At 35.3% G+C, this 23,080-nt stretch overlaps 2 protein-coding genes across 2 annotated transcripts in view; one reads left to right on the forward strand and one right to left on the reverse strand.

Annotated features, from left to right (window-relative positions):
- CFAP47 (cilia and flagella associated protein 47) overlaps positions 1 to 23,080 on the reverse strand; it is a 374,219-nt gene that overhangs the window by 282,998 nt on the left and 68,141 nt on the right. The window contains exons 18-22 of the mRNA XM_066250539.1: positions 21,514 to 21,645; positions 19,329 to 19,406; positions 17,428 to 17,572; positions 12,862 to 12,956; positions 576 to 717 (exon numbers count right to left, since the gene is read on the reverse strand). Coding sequence (XP_066106636.1) covers positions 576 to 717; positions 12,862 to 12,956; positions 17,428 to 17,572; positions 19,329 to 19,406; positions 21,514 to 21,645 — 592 coding nt within the window. The remainder of the gene's footprint in view (positions 1 to 575; positions 718 to 12,861; positions 12,957 to 17,427; positions 17,573 to 19,328; positions 19,407 to 21,513; positions 21,646 to 23,080) is intronic.
- Positions 3,627 to 4,630, forward strand: LOC136316987 (small nuclear ribonucleoprotein E-like). The gene is made up of 2 exons (XM_066249414.1): positions 3,627 to 3,855; positions 4,581 to 4,630. Exons 1-2 carry the CDS (start codon positions 3,627 to 3,629, stop codon positions 4,628 to 4,630), a joined length of 279 nt encoding a protein of 92 aa, XP_066105511.1.

Consider the following 23,080-nt stretch of genomic DNA (forward strand, 5'->3'; position numbering starts at 1 on the left):
TAATATAGACTAAACTTAACTTTTCTGAAAAACACTTAAGCATATATTATAAACTACAAAGCCAACACTTTTCAAAAGTATGGTTTGCAGAGTACATTGTTTTTATACTTAAATATCTGGAAAAAGTGAGTAAATGAATATTCAAGAAATATTTCAAAAATTTAATATACTTTTTTTACATAAAGTTTGTCATAACCCATCCTTGTGGGGAAAATATTTTCTACAATTAAATTTCTATCCTTTTATTTTATATCTGATGTACTTTACTTTAATAATCTAAATTTTAATATAATCATTTAAAAACTGCCCACCCAATAAATAAAATACTAAACTGACTTAAAAAATTATATCTTATATTTTTTAAAGAAGGGTTACTGATAGAAATTATATCCATACTATTTATCAAAATTCAGTCTCAGACTCAAAATTTAAGTGAAACACACAGCAATCATATAATTTTACTTTCTAGTACTTATATTTTTTTAAAATATCATAGTCTGATTTCTTAAACTTTTAGCTGTTTAAGTATAAATATTTGGCTTATGCACATCCCTTAGATATTTCATATTACATACCAGTAGCTTGAACGAAACATGGTCGAATAATAGGTATTTTTTGTGGAGGCAGAGGAACTTTAGACAAGTGATATTCAGTGTAAATATCTGACGAGTCGAAGAAATTAATTCGAACTGGAACGTGAAATTGATAAGATGCCACCTAACAGACAAAAAATACATTACTTCTGTGACTATTTTGCTCTAAAGATATGTGATAATATTTTATTTTATATGTGAAATGTACAACTTGATGATTTGATACACACATATATATATACACATAATGAAATAACACTACAATAAGCTTATGATCATATCCATCTCACAGTCACCTTTTTGTCTTTTTTTTTTCCACGATGAGAACACTTAAAATCGACCTTCTTAGCAAATTTCAAGTATAAAGTACAATATTGTTATCCACACTATCATATTACCAAGCAATCTTACTTCTGGGTATTCATCCTAACAAAATGAAATCAGGGTCTCGAAAAGATGCCCACACTGTATTTATTACAACATTATACGTAATAGTCAAGATACGAAAATAAACTAAGTGTCCTTGAAAGGATAAATGGATAATGAAAATGTGGTATATACATGCAGTGAAATACTTTAAACTTTAAAAATAGAATAATATTCTGCCATTTGCAGCAACATGGATGGACCCGAAGGACATTATGCTAAGGGAAATAAACCAGGTACATAAAGACAATGTACGATCTCACTTACTAATGGAATCTAATACAGTCAAACCTATGGAAGCTGAAAGTAGAATGGCAGTTACCATGGGCTGCAGGGAGGGAGAAATGGGGAGATGCTGGTCAAGGCATGCAAAGCTTCAGTTATGCAAGATGTATATAAGTTCTGGAAAGCTATGGATTTAGTAAAATAACACTTAAAAAAAGTTTCATAAAGAAAATTATTTTGTGACACTGAAAGTCTATTTTTCATTATAAGACTTGGTTTCTTTTATTATATAAGTCCAAAATTAATTCCTAAAAATAAAAAAATAATATTTAAAAATAATTTCTATTAATTAAAAATGAACCAAAGACATAAATATAAAATCTAACTATATAAACCTGGTAGAAGAAATGTAGGAAAAGAATATTTGTGATTATTAGTTAGGATCAAAGATTTCTGGAATGCAATACAAAAAAAATCATCTATGAAAGAAAAAATGATTAAATTGTACTTTAGCAAAATTAATATCTGTTTTCTTAAACATAATATTAAGAAAATAAAATTGGAAGCCAAACACACATTTCTGATCCCCCAAATCCAAGATATCTAAAGAACACACAAAGATCAATGAAAAACAAAGTACCTAATGAAAAAACTAGGTAAAAGATTTGAAAAAACAACTTATAAAAGAAAATATACATATATTATCACATGAAAAGATGTTTCACATCATCAGACCATAGAGAAATACAAACTGAAATCAAAGGAGATGACACTTCATACCGATCACAATGGCTTAAACAAAAATGACACACTGCAGGACATTTGGTCCCTTACAAAACATACAGTACATGGCAACATTTGGTCCACAATAAAAGGTCCCTGATATTTGTTCCTGTACAAAACATCCATGCTTAGAAAAAGTCTCTGGGTTGAAACAGCCTATAACACTTATTTCTATTTTTCATTTACAGAATTAACACATAAAAAATACTATTATGTTCTATTGTTCCAATAAATGTGTTGTGGCTGTACTGACAATTACAATAACTCTTCTTGCTTCGGTAGCCTAGGTGGTAAAGGCACATGACGTTAGGTAGGTGAGACAAAGTTTCAATCTTGAAGAAGAGCAGGATTTATATAAACTATGGACCAAAAGTTTCCATGCACGTTTTAGACAGGATCAAATATCTGCTAATCAGATGATATTACCAAGTGCTAATAAAGATATGAGTACCTAATACATTTACACATTGCTGATGGAATGCAAAACTCTATAGTCATTTTGGAAAACAGTTTTCAAGTTTCTTAGAAAATTAAATATTTACTTAAAATAAGGCCCAGGATTCCCAAACCTAGGCATTTACCGAAGAGAAGTGAAAACTTATTCATAACAAAAGAAACCTGCATGTAAATGTTTATTGTGGCCCTATTAATAATTGTCAAAACATGAAAACAAAACTAATTCCCTATAGTAAATGTATAAAAAAAACTTTGGCAAATCCATACAAGATTATTCTTAACAGCAAAATGGACTGAACTACTGTTACACATAAATAATATGGATGAATATCAAATGAGTTATTCTAAGTAAGAGACATCAGACTGAAAAGGCAGCATACCTTGAAAAGGCAATATACCTTATTAATTCATTTATATAATACACAAGTGAAAAGACAAAATTATACAAACAAAATAAGATCAGCATTTGCCAAGAACCGGAGGTAGGGGACAAGTTGACTTATAAACAGGCACATGAAAAATTTTAAAAAAGGTGATTAAACTGTTCTTATTGATTTTCATATTTGCTATACAACTGCATAGTCTGTCAATACTCATATAATAGACACAGAAGTTTACTGCAGCATAGTTTTAAAAATAAATGAAATGAAAGTTCATTCCTTAGCTCTAATTTTTATACATCTGGATTCAAAATCTAAATCAGACTAATAATATAGGCAGCTAATCAGGATGAGTCATAGAAGAATGAATAGAAATTCATAACATCTTGACAATTATATAGTGCTAGCCCTCAGTTTTAAATGAAGTCTCTGTGATTAGCCTTGATAAAAACACAAATCTCCATTAAGGAGAAGAAATTGAGACAATTTTGATGTTCAAGGCCCACAACAAAATAAAAGGAGAGGGTAACGTCAGCCAAATGGTGGATATCCAGTTCCAAATGCGCATTCCTTCACACAAACAATGAAAGCAAGCATATGCTGTCAGGACCAACTTCGTTAGAACTATGAAAAATAGTCAAAGGCTTAGAGCAACCAAGCGAACGCTTAAGAAAAAGACAATTTAAAAATAGTAGTAAAGCAATTCCAGAAATAGCTTTCTGAGTTAGTATGCAGGTTAGTGTGGTCTTTGTCAGTCTCAAACATGGCATACTATGGCCAGGGACAAAAAGTGCAGAAAGTGATGGTGAAGCCCATCAACCTCATCTTCAGATATTTGAAAAACAGATCTCAGATTCAGGTATGGCTTTATGAGCAAGTGAATATGTGGATAGAGGGCTGTATCATTGGCTTTGATGAGTATATAAAAAACTTCATACTTGATGCAGAAGAGATTGATTCTAAAACAAAGTCAAGAAAACAACTGCCTGACTAGGTGGTGGTGCAGTGGATAGAGCGTTGGCCTGGGACGCTGAAGACCCAGGTTTGAAACCCCAAGGTCATTGGCTTGAGTGCAGGTTGATCCAGCTTGAGCCTGGGCTCACCAGCTTGAGCGTGGGGTCATAGACATGACCTCATGGTCACTAGCTAGAACCCAAGGCCACTGGCTTGGCTGGAGCTCCCCCCCAATCAAAGCACATATAATGAATGAACAAATAAGGTGCTGCTACTACCAGCTGATGCTTCTCATCTCACTCCCTTCCTCTCTGTACCTGTCTCTCTCTCTCTCTCTCACTAAAAAAAAAAAATAACAGCCCTGGCCAGTTGGCTCAGTGGTAGAGCGTCGGCCTGGCGTGCAGAAGTCCCGGGTTCGATTCCCAGCCAGGGCACACAGGAGAGGCACCCATCTGCTTCTCCACCCCTCCCCCTCTCCTTCCTCTCTGTCTCTCTCTTCCCCTCCCGCAGCCAAGGCTCCATCGGAGCAAAAGATGGCCCGGGTGCTGGGGATGGCTCCTTGGCCTCTGCTCCAGGCGCTAGAGTGGCTCTGGTTGCGACAGAGCGACGCCCCAGATGGGCAGAGCATCGCCCCCTGGTGGGCGTGCCGGGTGGATCCCGGTCGGGTGCATGCGGGAGTCTGTCTGACTGCCTCCCCATTTCCAGCTTCAAAAAAATACAAAAAAAATTAAAAATAAAAAACAAAAAAACCCTGCATATGATCATGCTATGAAAGGAGATAATATTATTCTTCTCCAAAGTGTCTCCAACTAGAAATGACTCACGAAGCGAGAAATGGTTGAGAAGGCAGTAGAGTTTGTGGTTTTTAGTGGTCCTTTGTTTGAAGTATATCTTAGACATTTTTTCATATGGATTTGATTACCTGTATGTTTTACGAGATGACAATAAATGCTGTGGGATTGTTTTCATTTATTTATTTTTTAAATAGTAGAAACGTTCTGTGATACTTTTACTTGGTCTTGTGCCTCTCCGTTCCTGATTCAGTGGCAGGAAGACTTTGGAGTGATGGAAATATTTTAAAAGGAGACAGAGGGGGTAGTTATAACATATTATAAAGGCACAAAATGCCACTGAGTTGTTTATTTTAAAATGGTTAATTTGATGTTCTGTAAGTTTTCCTTCAATAAATTATTCTTTAAAAAAATTAAGGAAGGCTTGGCCTGTGGTGGCACAGTGGATAGAGTGTCAAAATGGAGCAGTGAAGTTACGGGTTCAAACCATAGGCTTGCCTGATCAAGGCACATAAAACAAGCAATCAATGAACAACTCAAGTGATGCAACTGTGAGTTGAAACTTATTTCCACCACCCTGCTCTCTCTGTAAAATCAATGAATAGAATCTTAAAAAAAATTTTTTTTAATTAAAAAAATGTTTCTTAAGTGAGAGGAGGGGAGATAGTGAGACAGAGTCCCACACGCACCCTGACTGGGATCTGTCAAACAGCAACCCCCTTCTGGGGTGATGCTCAAATCAACCGAGATATTCTCAGTACCTGAAGCTAACACTTGGACCAACTGAACTATTCTTAGTGCCCGGGGCTGATGCTCAAGCAAATCGAGCCACTGGCTGCAGGAGAAAAAAGGAGGAGAGAAGCAGGAGAGGGAGGAGGAGAGAAGCAGATAGTCACTTCTCTTGTGTGCCTTGACCTGAATTGAACCCGAGACATTTATATGCTGGGCTGAGACTCTTTCCACTGAGCCACTGGCCAGGGCCTAATTTAAAAATTTTTAAAGAAGTCAATCAGACATTTCCAGAAATTCTTCAGGCACCCACAATTTGATGATCTCAAAGTTCTACAGAAAATGTTCTCTAGTCTATCTTTGCAAAATGATTAAGAGACTGTATTATATAAGATCACACATGAAATTATTCTATTTATTGAGCTTTAATAGCTTAACTATTCTTTCTTCCTAATATTCTCCTGCCTTTTAGATGGATGCCTCTGAAAGACAAACAGCTCACTTGAAAATTGAAATGTCCCACACCTTTGAATTCTAACTGATAGTTACCTCCCTCATCCTGAGCTCATCAATTAAAAGTTGAAGAACCAGGAGGAGGATGTGTTAGTAGGATCTGGAAGGGGCTCCAGTCCCAGATATCCATTTTGGAAACTGTAAGTTTAATAAACTATGCAATTTATTAGAAATTTAACAAAATAATTGAAAATTCTTCTGAAGTAATGTCAGAAATAAAATATTTACATAGAAATTATTACTGTATTTGAAGTTAAATTATAAAATATAGAAATGGTCAAAAATCATTTTTTAAAATTTTTTTTAAGCCCTGGCCGGTTGGCTCAGCGGTAGAGCATCGGCCTAGCGTGCGGAGGACCCTGGTTCGATTCCTGGCCAGGGCACATAGGAGAAGCGCCCATTTGCTTCTCCACCCCTCCGCCACGCCTTCCTCTCTGTCTCTCTCTTCCCCTCCCGCAGCCAAGGCTCCACTGGAGCAAAGATGACCCGGGCGCTGGGGATGGCTCTGTGGCCTCTGCCTCAGGTGCTAGAGTGGCTCTGGTCGCAATATGGCGATGCCCAGGATAGGCAGAGCATCGCCCCCTGGTGGGCAGAGCGTCGCCCCTGGTGGGCGTGCTGGGTGGATCCCGGTCGGGCGCATGCGGGAGTCTGTCTGACTGTCTCTCCCCATTTCCAGCTTCAGAAAAATGGAAAAAAAAATTTTTTCAGAAAATTAAGTTTAAAGGGGTGACCTTGATCAATAAGAATACATAGGTTTCAGGTAAACATCTCTATAGCATTTAAATTGTTGGTTATGTTTTGTACTTATCATCCAAAGTCAAATCATTTTCTGTTACTATATATTTGTCTCTCTTTACTCCCTTTCAAAATTCATTTTTAAGACTCATTAAATTTTTTTTAGTTATGTGTTGATTTTTTATTAAAACCTAGCATTATTTCTGTTTAAAATAATTTTTAAAATATGAATCTTGCAACTGTTGCTCTTTGATTTCTTGGCAAGCTTCAGTAGGTGGGGAGGAGAAAAACAGGTAAGAATGGCAAATGTTTTAAATGCAGAAAAGGAGAATAACAAAACCACTGACATATCTAAGTTTCCAAGATAATGAAAACAAACACTAATGGTTTCAGAGGTATATATACTTGGAAAGCCAATGCTGACAATCTGAAAACTTTTAAATAAAGAGCTAATAAAAGGGTTACACTTACAGCTCCAGTCATGCATATTACCTCACCAGGTAAAACACCTGGGTTTTTATTTTGCTTTTATTTCACTTTAGCTGGCTGCTATGGTCTGAAAGTGCCCCCCCCCCCAACATTTACACGTAAAAATTCTAAAACCACAAAGATGGTAGTATTAGGAAGCAATAAGGCCTTTAGGAGATGCTTAAGCCAGGAGTGTAGAGCAGTCATGAATGAAGTTAGTGCCTTATAAAAGAGATCCCACAGAGCTCAACTTTTTCTACCATGTGAGGACACAGCAAGAGGTCTGTGACACAGAGAAAGGCCCTATCTTACCATGATCCTGAACTTCTGGCCTCTGAACTGTAATAAATTTCTGTTGTTTAAAAACGATCCATTCTGTGGTATTTTTGTTATAGCAGCCCACACAGATTAAGACACTGGCCCTACCACTGCCAATTCCATCTCCTGTCACAGAAAATATTTTTTGTAAATAGTCTATTCTCATAACAGAATTATAAAAGCAGCAAAAGCACTGCAGCATGTTTTATTTTCGCAGATGTTTCATTTATTTTAACAAATCCAAGCAAGTAATTCATTCTCATGATAATCTATTTTGTAACGACACCAGCACACGGATGTCAAGGAGCAAATTGAATAAAGACATATTTTATGTACATATATACTACGTGCTTTCATATTTCAGCCCTTAAAATAAAAGACACAAAAGACTTTGCTTGACCTTATTTCCCTGGGATCTCTTCTTAATGATCAGCAACTGGTTACATTTTGTCTCATTTCTATTTTTCCTCTACCATTTGTTCTATCTCATGTATTTTAACATATATATTTTAGGCTACTGTTTTATTTTTTGATTTTTTTCTTTATAATATAAACTCATATTTCAAAGTCAAATAATCTCTAAAAATATGTTTCTAAACCATCATCATCTGACTGTGATAGAGGGAGATGGGCTCCCAATGGAAGAAGCTGAGGGAGAGGAAGGGAGGAGGAGGAGGTCAATGGAAACATGGAAAGAAGAAACTGAAAGGCCAGGGTTATGGATAGACCCCCCCATATGGATACTGAAACCACTCAGAAAATGAGAGATGTGAAGAATACACAATTAGCTTGGCTGGTAGCAATTTCCAGATGTTATTATTCTGAGTCAGGGGATGTGGTAAACTCACACACTACAAAGTTCAAAGTAGCAGCCATTTTAACATATAAGATCAGCTAGAAAACTCAACCTAGGGTTCAATGCTTCTAGAAATGATTACATTGGCCTTGGCTGGTTGGCCCAGTGGTAGAGCGCTGACCTGGCATGTGAAAGTTCCAGCTTTGATTCCTGGTCAGGGCACAGAGGAGAAGTGAACATCTGCTTCTCTACCTCTTAACCTCACCTTCTCTCTCTCTCTCTCTCTCTCTCTCTCTCTCTCTCTCTCTCTCTCTCTCTATCTCTCTCTTTTCCCTTGCTGTAGTCATGGCTCAATTGATTCAAGCACATTGGTCCTGGGCACTGAGGATGGCCATGTGGAGCCTCCATCTCAGGCACTAAAAATAGCTCGTTTGTGAGCAGCCACAGATGGGCAGAGCATCAGCTCCAGATGGGGGTTGCCAGGTGGATCCTGATTGGGACGCATGCAGGTATCTTGTCTCTCTATCTCCCCTCTTCTCACAGAAAAAAAAAAAAGATTATCTCTAGAGCCACACCCAGATCCACAGAAAGGTTATACAGAGATAGTCATGCTCATAATATGAAGAAACCACAAAGGAAAAAGAAGACTAAAAACAGCGAGGACTTATTTAAATGTGGGGATCCTAGTGGGTAAGAAGGAGGGAAACAAAACCTGCTGTGAGGGAGCTCAGAGTTAGTAGGGATGAGACTCTATTCACATGGGGCTGCACTTTAGGGATGACTGAGATAAAGAGCAAACATAATGGATTAACTTCTGAGTCATTGGTTATTGAATCTTGACTGTCATTGGTCCGAGTTCTGGGTCCCAAATTCAGGGATGACAGGAGTGGAAGATTGAAGTGATGATAGAGGTTTAACACAGAGCATGACTGTGGGCTTCATTCAAGAATGTCTGCTGCTATTGTGGATGCTGATGATGTTGGTAATTATCAAGATAATTAAATATGCCTGACCAGGCAGTGGCACAGGGGATGGAGCATCAGACTGGGAAACAGAGGATACAGATTCGAAATCCCAAGGTCATCAGCTGGAGTGCGGACTCACCAGCTTGAGCGTGGAGTTGCTGGCCTGAGGGTGGGATCAGAGACATGAACCCAAAGTTGCTGGCTTGAGCCCAAAGGACATTGGCTTGAAGCACAAGGTCACTGGCTTGCCCCCAAGGTTGCTGGTTTGAGCAAGGTGTTACTTGCTCTGCTGTAGCCCTCCATCAAGGCACATATGAGAAAGCAATCAATGAACAACTAAGGTGCCTCAATGAAGAATTGATGCTTCTCATCTCTCCCTTCCTGTCTGTCTGTCTCTATCTATCCTTCTCTCTGTCTCTGTCACACAAAAAAAGAAGTGAATGTGCAGGGTTTCTCCCAGTTATTTAATTCACTCATGTAATAATTACTAACAACTCAATGTCTTCCAAAAATATATATTAATGCTACAAATATAATGTTGAATTATATATGTTTTTTTTCTCCACTGAATATTATGACTGATGGAATGCAGGTATTTAACTAGAAAATTTTAATTTATTCTACTCTGGTTTAAAATTTGTGTTAAATTAGTACTAGAAAGATATTCCCCAACATGGGGTTAAAACACTATATTGCTTCATTGAAAATCAGGAATAAGATAAGCCAAAAAAATAATTTGACCTTGTTTTGGAAATTATACACAATGTAATAAAAAGTTAGGTAAGAACTGTAACTATTAAAATAGAAGACACAATAATATTTGCGGTCTATAAGAGTATTCCTGAAAAATCTAAAACAAATTGAAAGATAATTAAAAGTAATTGAAGTTTAAAGTAAAATGCACAGTTTTACATCATTCTCAGTAACATTTATTTTCAATACATAAGAGCATAAAAATACATACAACTTAAACATTTATACTACCATAAACAGCACAAAAAATTAGTTTAAAATATTTCAAAAATTTGCTGAGCAGAAGATGTGTTAATAAAATAAAAGGCATATCTTATTTCTGAACAGGAAGCTCAGTTGTGTATAGAAATTATTTCCCTCCAAATTTTGTATTAACTTAAGGAAATACAAATCAAAATACCCACAGAACGTTTAGCTATAAACTTGAGAAAATTATTTCAAAGTTTATCAGTAAAATGAAGCAGAAAAAATGGCCAATAATACCTTCAAAAGAAAAGAATAGAGGTTACTTATCCTACCAGAGTTAACAGAATTTCAATAGTACCAACCGAGCCAAATTATTAGCAAATAAATCATTACTGTTGTAGAGTGATTTGTTACACAAGAGTAATCAAAGAAATTCAATTTAAAATTCATCTTTCACTTATCAGATTATGTGAACATTATATATGCATAGATATATAATGATGCAACCTCTCTACAAAGAAAGAAGACAAGAAAAATTTTACACTGTTACTGGTGGATAATGTAACTGCTATAACCTTTTTGGACAGCAATTTACAATACATATCAACAGCCTAAAATATGTGCAGTTTGACCCAACTATTCCACATCTAGGACAATATAATGAAAACATACAATGTGAAAGCAAATTTTTACCTACAAGAATGTTTCTTATGGTATAATTTATAAAAACAAAATATGCAAAAATTTTAAGTATAGAAGAAGGATTAGTTAGGTAACTATATATAACATAGCCATAAAGTACAATATTCATCCCTAAAAGAAAAAAATGTATTCTGAATACTTAATGACACAGAAAGCAATTCATAATACCTTAATTGACACATGTAACAAAAATGTAGGTTAAAAATAGTTTATAAAGTATGATTTCATTACAATTACAACTGTAGAAATATAGGTAAACAGATAGAAGGAAGGGGAGTCAAACAGAGCTACCCCAAAATATAACCCAGGGGTCATTGTAAAGTATTATAATTTATTTTTATATATTTTCTTTCTGCTTTTCTTAACTTCCCATCTAATTTTAGCCATCTACTTTAACAATGAGGAGGGCATTATCATTGATACGCAAGATTACAAGATAACTTGATGCTGACAAAACTTGCAATCGGTTGGGTTCTGTGAGAGCTAAGTATGCTTTGAAAGAATCTAGAACACTGCAAAAATTAAAAAGATAAACATCCTCTGAATCTCTTCAAATAATTTAATTAGCTTTTTGTTTAAATCAGAAAGACAAATTAGAGACTGTATTATTCAATAAATAATTGTAATATTTCGACAATATTTAGTGCACTTTAAAATCCTTGCTAAAATGGTTAAAAGAAAATCTAGAGAACATTTGTATTCTGACATCTGAGAGCCTAAATTAGGCCAAAGAAAAATATTCATAAGATGACTTTCAAAAAAAGCAAACATGTTCTCTCTCATCTTGAAAACCCTGCTAAACAGTATCTACCTAAATATCACTGTTCATTAATATAGATAATTTCTTTACACCAAACCTATGGGAATTGAATATTAGTATACATCTTAGCACATTTAATGCTGTATATAAGATACAAAAATTTAATTTTCTTTAATGTCATAAAAGTAGCCTTTGCTACCTCATCCTTTATGCTTGTTTAAAACTAGAACATTCACAAGAGTGAACTCTGTAGACAATATCATTCCATGGGAATCACATGTGTACAACGCCCACAAAACAGATCCCCCAGCTAACGTATTGTAGTTAAGAAGGCAAAACTAATTCCTAGCATTTTCTTAAATCTCAAAATGTCCTCAAATTTTCTTTACTTTTTCTTCCTGAAAGGTAAATAGCTATATCACTCTCCTAACATAAAATTTCAATTTCAGTAGACTCTGTAATTTAGTACCATTATTAAAAGTGAGTTATTAAAAATAGCACTTAATATTCAAATCTTTTTTTGAGTTATTATTTTCACTTAGTTCATTCTGTTCTAGATCTATTGGACATAAGGCATCATGCTACTTAAGTTGGAATACAAAAAAAGTTTGACATAGTTTTATATCCTAATTGCCATAAATAAGCTTGATTCTTGTTTGGGAAGATACCAACACGTCTCAACGTATCACGTAGAGAGAAGCTCTCTCCTTGGCACTTCTGCTGCAGAAACTCTGAAGCAAAAATAAATCAGAGATATCCCCTGAAGTTTTGCAAGTGGTACTCTTTTCCCCTGGGCACATTCTAGGGAAGATGTTTTCTTTGATTCTTTGTTTGCTATTGTTGTGGTGGTTTTTAAATCATTAAACATCAAGGAACACTATTAAAAAAAGTATCAGAGCTACCTCTCCTAAATCTTCACAGCAAATCTATAGTAATTTCAATTAGTGATTCAAAGAGCATTTAGCATATCCCACTTAAGTATAACTACAAAGGACACACTGGCTCAAATGTAAGTGATTACAGAATTAGTCTCAACTTCCCTCTCCTTCATACATGTCATAGCTTGAATTTTCTAGACAGCATAACTGGGACAACAGGACTATAGGTTCCTTGTGCGTGCCCTGAGCACCACTTGAGACACTATAAGTACAAGCCAGACACCTCTAACAATCATTTTTCTGAATCGAAGGGTAAATCCAGGCATGCTCACAAGTGAGAAAAAGACCCACTACAAAAAGAACTTAGGTGATCTTTGATAGCTTCTTGGTTATGATTATCTATAACTCCACCACTCTCCAGTAATATCAGTAATGGAAAATTGAACTTACTTCTTTGGGAGAAAATGTTATGCCGCATTCCATGGATGTGTGCTCTTCTAACTCTACAAAATACACATCAGGATGTTCGGGATCTGTGTGTTTCACTATAAGACAGGAAAAAGTACATGTAAAAGAAGCCAGAAACATACAGTTAACACCATTGTTAAGTATAAAAATGAAACACTGAGAAATCTCACCAATGTGTTAACAATCAAAAAGTAGCAGCTAAAATATCTGTGCAGGGCTGTGTAAGGTTGCTGGGTTACAGGATCGCTCTAAATGCCAAAATTCTAGTCCGCAAACCTGATATCCAAACACGGAGCTATTGATAATATGCATGCAATCAGCAAAACAAACAGTAAACCCAGCTTTTAAATCCTGCAAAGCTCGAGAAGCACATCACAATCCTATTCAGATGAATGTAGAAAGGAATAAAGGGTATGGTTATGTGACTGACTGACTCAGGTCTAAGAACATTGGGAGACGCCTTTTCCAGTGAAGACAGAGCAGGGAACACTCTGACCTCCTTTGATGCCTTGCAGGGGTCCCCAAACTTTTTACACAGGGGGCCAGTTCACTGTCCCTCAGACCATTGGAGGGCTCCCACATACAGTGCTCCTCTCACTGACCACCAATGAGAGAGTTGCCCCTTCTGGAAGTGCGGCGGGAGCTGGATAAATGGCCTTATGGGGCCAAATTGCGGCCTGCGGGCCGTAGTTTGGGGAAGCCTGCAAAGAGTCCGCAAAGAAGAGAAACACAATTTTATACAAGAACATTCTTGACAAAATCGTACAAAAGCACTGGGTAAATATATAGACACAGCTGCTCAACAATAATGCAAAATTCAGGTTCAAAAAGTGTAACCATTGAAATTCTAACAATTTCCTGAAAGATCACATGTTAGAGTAGAACCGCTGTCCTCATCTAAACAATTTAAAATTGAAATTAAAAATTTAAAAGAAATTTAAAATTAAAAAGAAAAAATTCTTTTTTCTCCCTAAAATTTTCAGATCATGCCAAGAAATAATAATTTTGATTATCCCTGTTTGGAAATGACCTTTAATAACTTATTCCACCCTCATTCATCCTACTCAGTTTTACTCATCTTGATAATGCAAAAATCATTAAAGTTTATATTAATACAAATATTGTCAGTGATGGAAAAAGATGCACGTGTTGCAGAGCAAAGAATATCCACCTAGAACAGATGTAGGTCTAGAACATAGAAGACCTAACAAAAATGGATAAATAAATCAATATTCATAAATATATTTGGAATATAGACTGCCCACAAAAATTAGGGGATATTTCAAAATGAATATGAAGCTATAAAATATCCCCTAATTTTCGTGAGCAGTGTATATAAACATGTAGTTCATGAAATGCAATAATCTAAGATAGCTTCAGTAAGTATTTGAGTGTTTATAATGTACGCACACTATCCTGGACAACTCTAATAGCAAACAAAAGGTACAGATGTAGCCCTTAACCCCATGCAGCTCACAATGGACAAGGGGAGACAAACAGGTACACAGCCCTTTCTGACACAAGGCGGCAATTGGTTAGTGCTATAATAAAACTTAAACAATGACCTGAAAATACGGAAAAAATTTAAAAACAATTCCAAACAACTGGACGGGGTAGAGGATGGGATTAATGACTCACAGGACAGAGAAGGCTGAAGCTTATTTTAAAAAGAAGGTAAGATCTCAGGCAGCAAAGAAAGAAGAGGAACCACCCTAGAAGGGAAGCCCAGTGCCACTGGGAGGACTCGCAAGACGGAGTCTGGTGGCGGCAGAGAGCAGATGGAGCCTGTGATGGATGAGGTGGCTGGAAAGACAAAGTGGAGTCAGACCTAAATGGATCTCACCCTTTCCTGTCCTCCAAGTCACTTTATCAATTAGCCATGAAGCCATCATGTGAAAAACTAAGTCGAATTTGCCAACAAAGAGCATTTAAGTGTTCAAATACTTATAGTAGTAGGATACATTTTCAGGCCATTTTAAATACAGACTTTATTACAAATTGATATTCATTACTGAGGTCAGCTTACATACTTCCAATACTGTATCAGCAGCAGGCATCTGAAGAACAATGTTATTGGCAGTAGAGGATCAGGAAAGATTTTTAAGAAGAGATGTGATAAGACCTCTGTTTTAGGAGACCACTCTCGAATAAGTATGAAGAGAAAGGCATAGGGGCAGAGAGAGCATTTGAAAAGTGATGCAATGGCTTAGAGGGGAGGCTTGAGCTAGGGCTAAGGCATAATTGAAGAAAGAAAGGCACTTTGCAAAGTAGTTCTGCAGAACAACCAAGAACTCTCTGTGATCCACTGAACAAGGTGCATGAAAGTACACGGGCCAGTAAGTGACAGCAAAGTGTTAAAACCACGAAAGTTTCAACGTTCAGACTTTTTTGAAAAATGAATATAGATTTCATAGTTATTTCAGATTGCCTACTGTTATTATTTCTGGGCTATTCCACAATCTCCTCAAACACAGTATGTCTGCCTAAACCTGCTCTTCCTGCACTATATCAACTATGAATTTGTACCTCTCCAGTCATCCACCTTTCAGTGTCAAAAACCAGTAGTGATTTGAGATTAGCTCCTCTTCCCTACTATCTATGTCCACTCAGTAACCAAGGCAAAGCCTGTCTAAATCATCAGTACCTTTGTACTCTCCACCTTCCCATCACTATCACAACCTGAGTTTAGGCTCTCATCACATTTCACGTATATGACCACAACACCCAACTGATCTCCCCGTCTCTGGTCTTTCCCTTCCCACACCTCCCTTTCCCCACCGAAAAGGAAAATTAATAGGGTGTGAGCCTAACCACACCATTGGCTAGAGATAAGTCTTTAAATGGAGCAGCCTAACATCTAAGGTAACAGTCCAGAAAAGACCCTTAGTAACCTGGGTCTCACCTGCCCCTCCATTTTGCCCCCTTAATGCTCTAGATAACCTGTACTACCTTCTATACTGACTCATTTCTAGGCTTTTAATTGCATTCTTTCACATATCCCCTTTTCTTGTGAATCTCCTCCAAGACACAAACTATGCATCAAATTCTCCAAAATATCTTTTCTTATTGCTGTTTTCTGGCTACTTTTCCCTAGCATATGCTCCCTTAGCATTATGTACTGATCTTATAGCATCAGCCATGTTATATGACAATAATCCAATTCTTTATCCTCCCCACCTACTGTTAGGGGCAGTCTCCATTTGTCATGTAGATCTAACAGCCATCTTTCTCTGCTCTGTTCTGCTCTTCTGCTCTGTCCTGACCTCGACAGGCTGATTCAGCTAGGCCCCCTTGCTCCTCTGCCTCTGCTTTGGTTCAACCACAGGGAGACATTGGCAGGATTGGAGAGACTATGTCTTTGCTGCTTTGGCTACAGTTCTGGCAAGCGCTGCATTCCTTTGGAGCTACAGCTCTTAAAGCTGACCATAGTTTCAACACTCACAGGGCTCCAACAATATCTTGCCTCCTCTTGCTCCTTCAGGCAAAAAGGGAGTAGCAGCTTCCATCCCTTGTTGGTTTCTTTCAACCAGGCTACCATCACCATAGATACTTCCCTCATTATACCCTCATCATTTAAACCCTCTTAGTGAATTATCTGTTTACTGCTGAGACCGTGACTAATAAACTTACTGTTCACTTCCTGAGAAAATGTAGGATATCTTAAAAATGTAGTCATCTAGCCTATTATTAGTATTCAACAAATATTTATTGAAGAAGAAATGACTAAACCAATGCTCAACAGACTTCTTAAATAAGGCTCAGGTTGTAAATATTTTAGGTTCTGCAAGACACATGGTTTCTGTCATAACTCTTCAACTCTGCATTTATAGCAGACATGCAACCATAACAAATACAAATGAGTGTGTCTGTGTTCTAATAAAACTTTTTTACAAAAACAGGTATCAGGCCAGATTTAACCCCCAGGCCTTAAGGTGCCAACCTCTAGAGTAAACATATGAAATGCAGTTATAAAAATGCATATTTTTTGTGGCACAGTGGATCAAGCATCGACCTGGAAAACTGAGGCCCCTGGTTCGAAACCCTGGACTTGCCCAGTCAAAGCACATATGGGAGTTGATGCTTCCTGCTCCTCCCCCTTCTCTCTCTCTCTCTCTCTAAAATGAATAAATTAAAAAAACAGTGCATATTTTTAAAAACTTAATTTATCATAAAAATACCTAATATCTGAGTAAACATACAGAACCTAAAAAAGAAAAAGAATTCATGAGCAATTAAAACTAGAAATTAATTTTGTGTTCACTTATAGTATACACTTATACGTAGCATATGTAACATACTATATTATTGCAATAAATAAAATAAGCATAGTTACATGTCATGCATTACAGAAGTATTATATTAATATGGATATATTTCTAGAAATAAAACCATGATGGGTTACAAAATATAAGAAAAATATGCATTGAATCATAAAAAATAGTTAAGAATAATTTCCCTCGACTTTCAATATTTTTAACATTATAATTTCCGAGCAGCTTAAAACTGTCTTACTTTTATAATACTATCATTATAGTATAAAATATATACCTGATTTGTCTTTAAAATCCATTGAAAAATACTGACGGTTTTCCAGATTAAATTCCACTCTCACACGTGCTATACCTTTGTTTTTTACTAAAAATGGAAAAGTCTGAGTACCATTAATATAGGTGCCACCGAAGTTAAACATGTCCTAAAATTAAAAAAAAAAAAGAATAATTAGAAAGTAGTGTAATAGTTTATGAGAATAATGTAAACTAAAAATGATACTATAAGAGAGATCTTAAAAGTTCTCATTATAAGAAAAAAATGTAACTATGACTGGTGACAGACGTTAATGAGACAGTGGTAATTATTTTGCAATATATACAAATACATATTGTACACTTGAAACTAACATAATGTTATATGTCAACTATACCTCAATGAAAAATTGTACAGTTATGCTTACCAGAAACATTAACTAGAGTACTCTATAAAAATGAGTCACATTTTCCTTCCTCCCACTTTCTACATGTAATCAGTTACCAAATCCCATTCATCCTTCCTCTGCCTTCACTTCTTATCTTTACTGTAATTCTATGAAGTCAGTAACTCATCACTGTTCATTTCTAGATTCTGACCTCCAGTTCTCCCCGCCAAAACTAAGTCACAATTAAACTCATTGAAAATCTGACCACATTGTTTCATGTTTTAAAATCTGATGATTCTCTTCCATATACAGGAGAATGTACAAGCTCACTACCAGGGCCCACAAAGTTCACCATGACTTTCCCCAACCTTGCGGTCCAGCCTCACCTAGCTTCATTCTCACCCACTCAATTTATATTTCAGCAAGCTCTATGACTTGTCAATTTCTTTTTTTTAAAATTTATTTAGAAAATTAAATTTAACAGGGTGACATTGATCAATAAGAGTATGTAGGTTTCAGGTAAACATTTCTATAGCATTTGAACTGTTGATTGTGTTGTGTGCCCTTAACCAAAAGTCAAATCATTTTCCGTCACCTTATATCTGTCCCTCTTCTCCTTTTTCACTTAAAATATCAATCTAGTTGCACAGGGTGAAATTTGTAAAATACTAAATGGATAATGAAAGTTTGATGCCTTCTATATGCAAAAAATTAATTCTTCTTATCCCATTCTGGCTCAGTCCATTTGCTCACTGGGATAAAATTTCCTAATTGTTACTAAGATACACAATCAATGCCACACTCATATTACATATATAATATTTCTGACAGTACCTAGTGATACTAGAATAGTGTTTTAAAGGCAGCTAGGCAGCTGTGTTTAAAATCCAACATAATTAGGAAATATTAATAAATATTTATTAATGTAAAGTCCTGTAAATTACTTAGTTGGACTATATCATGAAAGCCTGCCACAAATTATTTTAGGATGTGGAAATAAAGTAGTAAAAGTCTCAATGCATGTGCAGTATTGTACAAAGAGGGACACCATAGCAATGGGAAAAGCGTTCGGATACTACAGGGTTTAATCTCTGAGCATTACCATAGTCTTGAACAAGCTAGCTTAATATCTGTCAGTCTATGTGGATTTATAATGTCTTCCACACTGAAAAAAAAATTAAGAAACTTATAACTTAAAGTCACACCCTAGAACTATGGTGATGCCATTAAAGTGCAGAAGAGTAGTAAGGCCTACCTGAGGCAACCAGCAGCCTCATTAATTTCTGCTCAATTTATTTAGTTAAGCACCAAAGTGGTGCTAGGTGCTTGGGTACTGTTGAAGGAGAAAAAGAAAAGTGCATGTATACTGAAAATAATGTGGAAATCGCTAGAATGAAGATATTCCCAGAGTTGAAGCTGTTTATAACAAATTACAACATAATAACAATTTTAAACACAAATGGACTGACTTGTTTCATATAGCAAATAAAAATCACCACGTTCATAAAATGAATACACATATAGGTCACACACTCACCGGTGTAATTTCGACATCAGGAAATTCACTGATCCCACCAATTCTAAGGTCTATGGTCTCAGCATGATACACAGCAACCTAATATTTAGGAAAAATATAAACTCTGTAGAAACCACATTACAATATACTCATATACTGCTGAAGAGTTACCTAGCATTTTTGTAACATTTTATAATTTAAATAATCATATCATATTATAAATGTCACAAGATTTAGTCTGGCAGTTGTCATCACATTTCATATTATGCAGAATTGATGTTCCTAAAAGGAGTGAGTGTTCAACTCTTAATTACCTTCAACACAAATGGGACCAGCTGACAGCCTGTTAATTTGACTGCAGAATTCTACCGGTTAGAACTGACATAAGTGTCTCAAACTCTCTGTGGCCCTTTTGTATTTACCTAATTTCAATGGATTATTAAAATTAAATCAAACAGGAAATGAGTACATACGTACTTCTTTCCACAGAAAAACACTGATATCCACAATGACTATAATGAGAACAGCTAAAAATTGCTGAGTATATGGGCCAAATATGGAGCTAAATACATTATCTCCTTCTTAATCCTCAGTATTCTGTGAAGTTACTACTATTATTACCCTAATTTCCAAGAGAGGAAAACTAAGGCGAAGGGATTTGTCTTTTTCTTGAGGTTACAAAACTTAAAAGCAGGAGCAGTGAAACTTGAACCAAGGACTATCTGAACACTCAATTGTTTCCAGGAAAATTAAGACAGTGAAACAAGAATTTAGTTGTGCCTGATCTGTGGTGATGCAGTGGATCAAGTGTCAACCTGGAATGCTGAGGTCGCCATTTTGAAAGACCAGGCTTGCCCAGTCAAGGCACATATGAGATGCAACTATTACCAACCTCCTTTCTCTCTTTCCCTCTCTCTCCCTCCTCTCTTTAAAATCAATTTAAAAAATGAATTTAGTTGTATAATTCCTTATTTGACTTTGCATCCTAGAGTCTTTGACAGAGACTATATTGAATGAACGAATGAACAAATTACATTGTATTACACTATTAAAAAGGTAAGCTGTATAAAAATAGCATACTCCTCTAAAATACAGTAAAAATGAATCTTTTAGCAAAATCTGTACTTTAGTGGCCATATTTTATTTTTTCAGAATACTATGTGAAAGAACTTCTGCCCAAATCTCAGACCATATACAATATATAATTTATAAAATATTTTTCAATACATATTTCCCTATATAGAAGAATAGGTTATTTATTTTGGGCTAGTCAAATTGGTGTTTGTTACATTAAGCTACATATTATTTTAAAATTGTTATGGAAACTAAAGGATAAAATGAGGGATATATCAAAAGCTATTCATTTTGATCTGAGAGCGTACATATTATTTTTCAATGTAAGTAAATGTACACAGTTGTGCATCAAATTGAAGAACAAGAGTATTCTACTTCATGATTCTATAATACATAAAATTTATTACAGACTGGTCTTACTTGTTTGTTTCATTAATTCTGTTTAATGAACACAGAGAAGTCCCTAAAATCAAGGTAATATCTTTTCATTTATATAATTTCCAGAACATAAAATAGCAAAACATTTGATGTGCGCTATAAAATATAGGTATTAACATCATATAGAATTTGTCTATAATTTATATAGTCACTAAGCTATTCAGAATTAGCAATCTAAAATTGGTTGTTTTTTCCCTAAGTTACCTAATTAATGCCATGAAAAAAAAATCCTTTACTCTGTGACTAGTGAGGGCTTGTCACAAGTTAGAGATGCCAAATATAATACAGATTTCACGTGAAAAATGCCTTGTATTGATGAAAGGTATTCATTTCAATTTAGTAAAAATGTCCATTACCAACTTTTACCAATAATATTTTCTACAAATCCTCTGTCAAATTGTTAACCATGTTTATAATAGATAATATAGGTAAGCTTGCATTTCTTTTAGATTGCTAAAATCTGCATTTCGTTAGAGCTAACTCAATTACTAGAAAAATAATAGAGATTTTAAAAATATATTCTTTAATGTCATAGCATTAAAACTTATTTTTATTAGAAAAAATCAAATAAGTATTCTAAAAACAGACATGTTTACATTTTATATTATTATACTTCCCATTACAAATACCTTAAACAACCAAACAAAATCACATAGACAGCTATATGGTGCAGGACACACATATATAAACATACCTTTGCTACTGTATCAAATTTATCTGCTATGGTAGGTGTACAGCAGATATTGAGAACAAATTGCCCCCCTAATGGAATTACTCCTTCTGATGGAATAATATTAATTATTGGCAAAAGACTCTTCTGGCAAACCTGTAATTGAAAATTTGCAGAAATGCTACATTATCTTTTCTTTTTAAAATTTTAAGTATAGTTAGCATATAATCTTGTATTTGTTACATTAGTTTCGTACGTACAACATAGTGATTAAACATTTTTATACCTTACAATGTGATCACTCCATTAATTCAAGTACACATTTGTCATATGCAAACTTATCACAATATTATTTACTAAAGTCACCATCTTCATTTTACCCATCCCCTCCTTTCTGATAAACATCACCCTTGGCCTCTATTTCTATGTCTTTGTTTCTGTTTTGTTTGTTCATTATCCTTTAAAGTTACTGTTCCAAAACTTCAATAGAAAAGTTTTCAAACTATTACCTAGAGGACCCCTCGCCAGGCACAAGGCATGAGATAATTCTTTAATAAATTTTCAAACACCAGATGCACGTATAGTTTGAACTTCAACAATGATTTGGACCCCTAACCCAGCAAACAGAACATTCAATAGTGGCATCTGACAATTCAAATAGAAAGCTGAAGTTTATTGTCTGAAGTGTTTTCAATACTGTATAAAACTTATAAGGATGAAATATATCTCTTAGAGAAGATGCCAAAGTTTTAGATACTATATCGGTAGTTTGGTTTTTCCCTGATCATGAAAACGGAAAGCAAAGTTAGTGGGGAGGTAAGATGATAAAGTAACCGTCTCTTCTTTATTATTTCCTTGATAGCCTAATGTCTAAGGTACTATGTTGACATTCAAAAAAGGAACTTACCAAAGGGTTTATGGTGAGATTTGTCAGAGACCAATTTAACCCTATCTACCATCCTTCAAACCAGAAGAACTTAAAGGGAAATTAGATATTTAAAGGAAAATTGGAAATTAAGATATTTTGGGTGATGAGGGAACAAACCACCTACAGATCTAACTCTGAAGCAAGTGTAGAAAAGGGTGTATCCTCGTTTGCTTACTGAGGCAGAAGATGACATGTAAGTACAAAACCTGAATGGAAGACCTCAAACGCTAACTTCTGTCACTGTTGGGAGATCCTAATAGGTTTTTTAGTAAAAACAAAAACTCTATCACCAATTGAAACACCTCCAACTAACAATCTGAATCAGGGGAAACTGTAAATACAGTATCTTTAGAATGGTCTAGATCTAGATCTAGGTCCCATTCTCTACTGTAAGAGTCCTGATGGCAGAGAGAAAAGGAAAAGTAATTAAGTATGGAATGTAACATCAACAATGTATATTTTTAAAAGCTGTTTTCTTCAAATCACTTATCTTTTTTTCAATATGAAAAAAATCACAGAAGAAAGAAAAAAGGGGTAAGGAGAAAAAAAAGAGAACTAAGAAAAGGAGAGAAATAAATTTTATGGGAAATTAAAAAGAAAAAAAGTAGATTAAAAGGTATTCAGATAAGTCTCATATAAAGTATCTAAATATTAGCATTAGTA

The sequence above is a fragment of the Saccopteryx bilineata genome, chromosome X, assembly GCF_036850765.1.
Source record: "Saccopteryx bilineata isolate mSacBil1 chromosome X, mSacBil1_pri_phased_curated, whole genome shotgun sequence".
Taxonomy (NCBI): Eukaryota; Metazoa; Chordata; class Mammalia; order Chiroptera; family Emballonuridae; genus Saccopteryx; species Saccopteryx bilineata.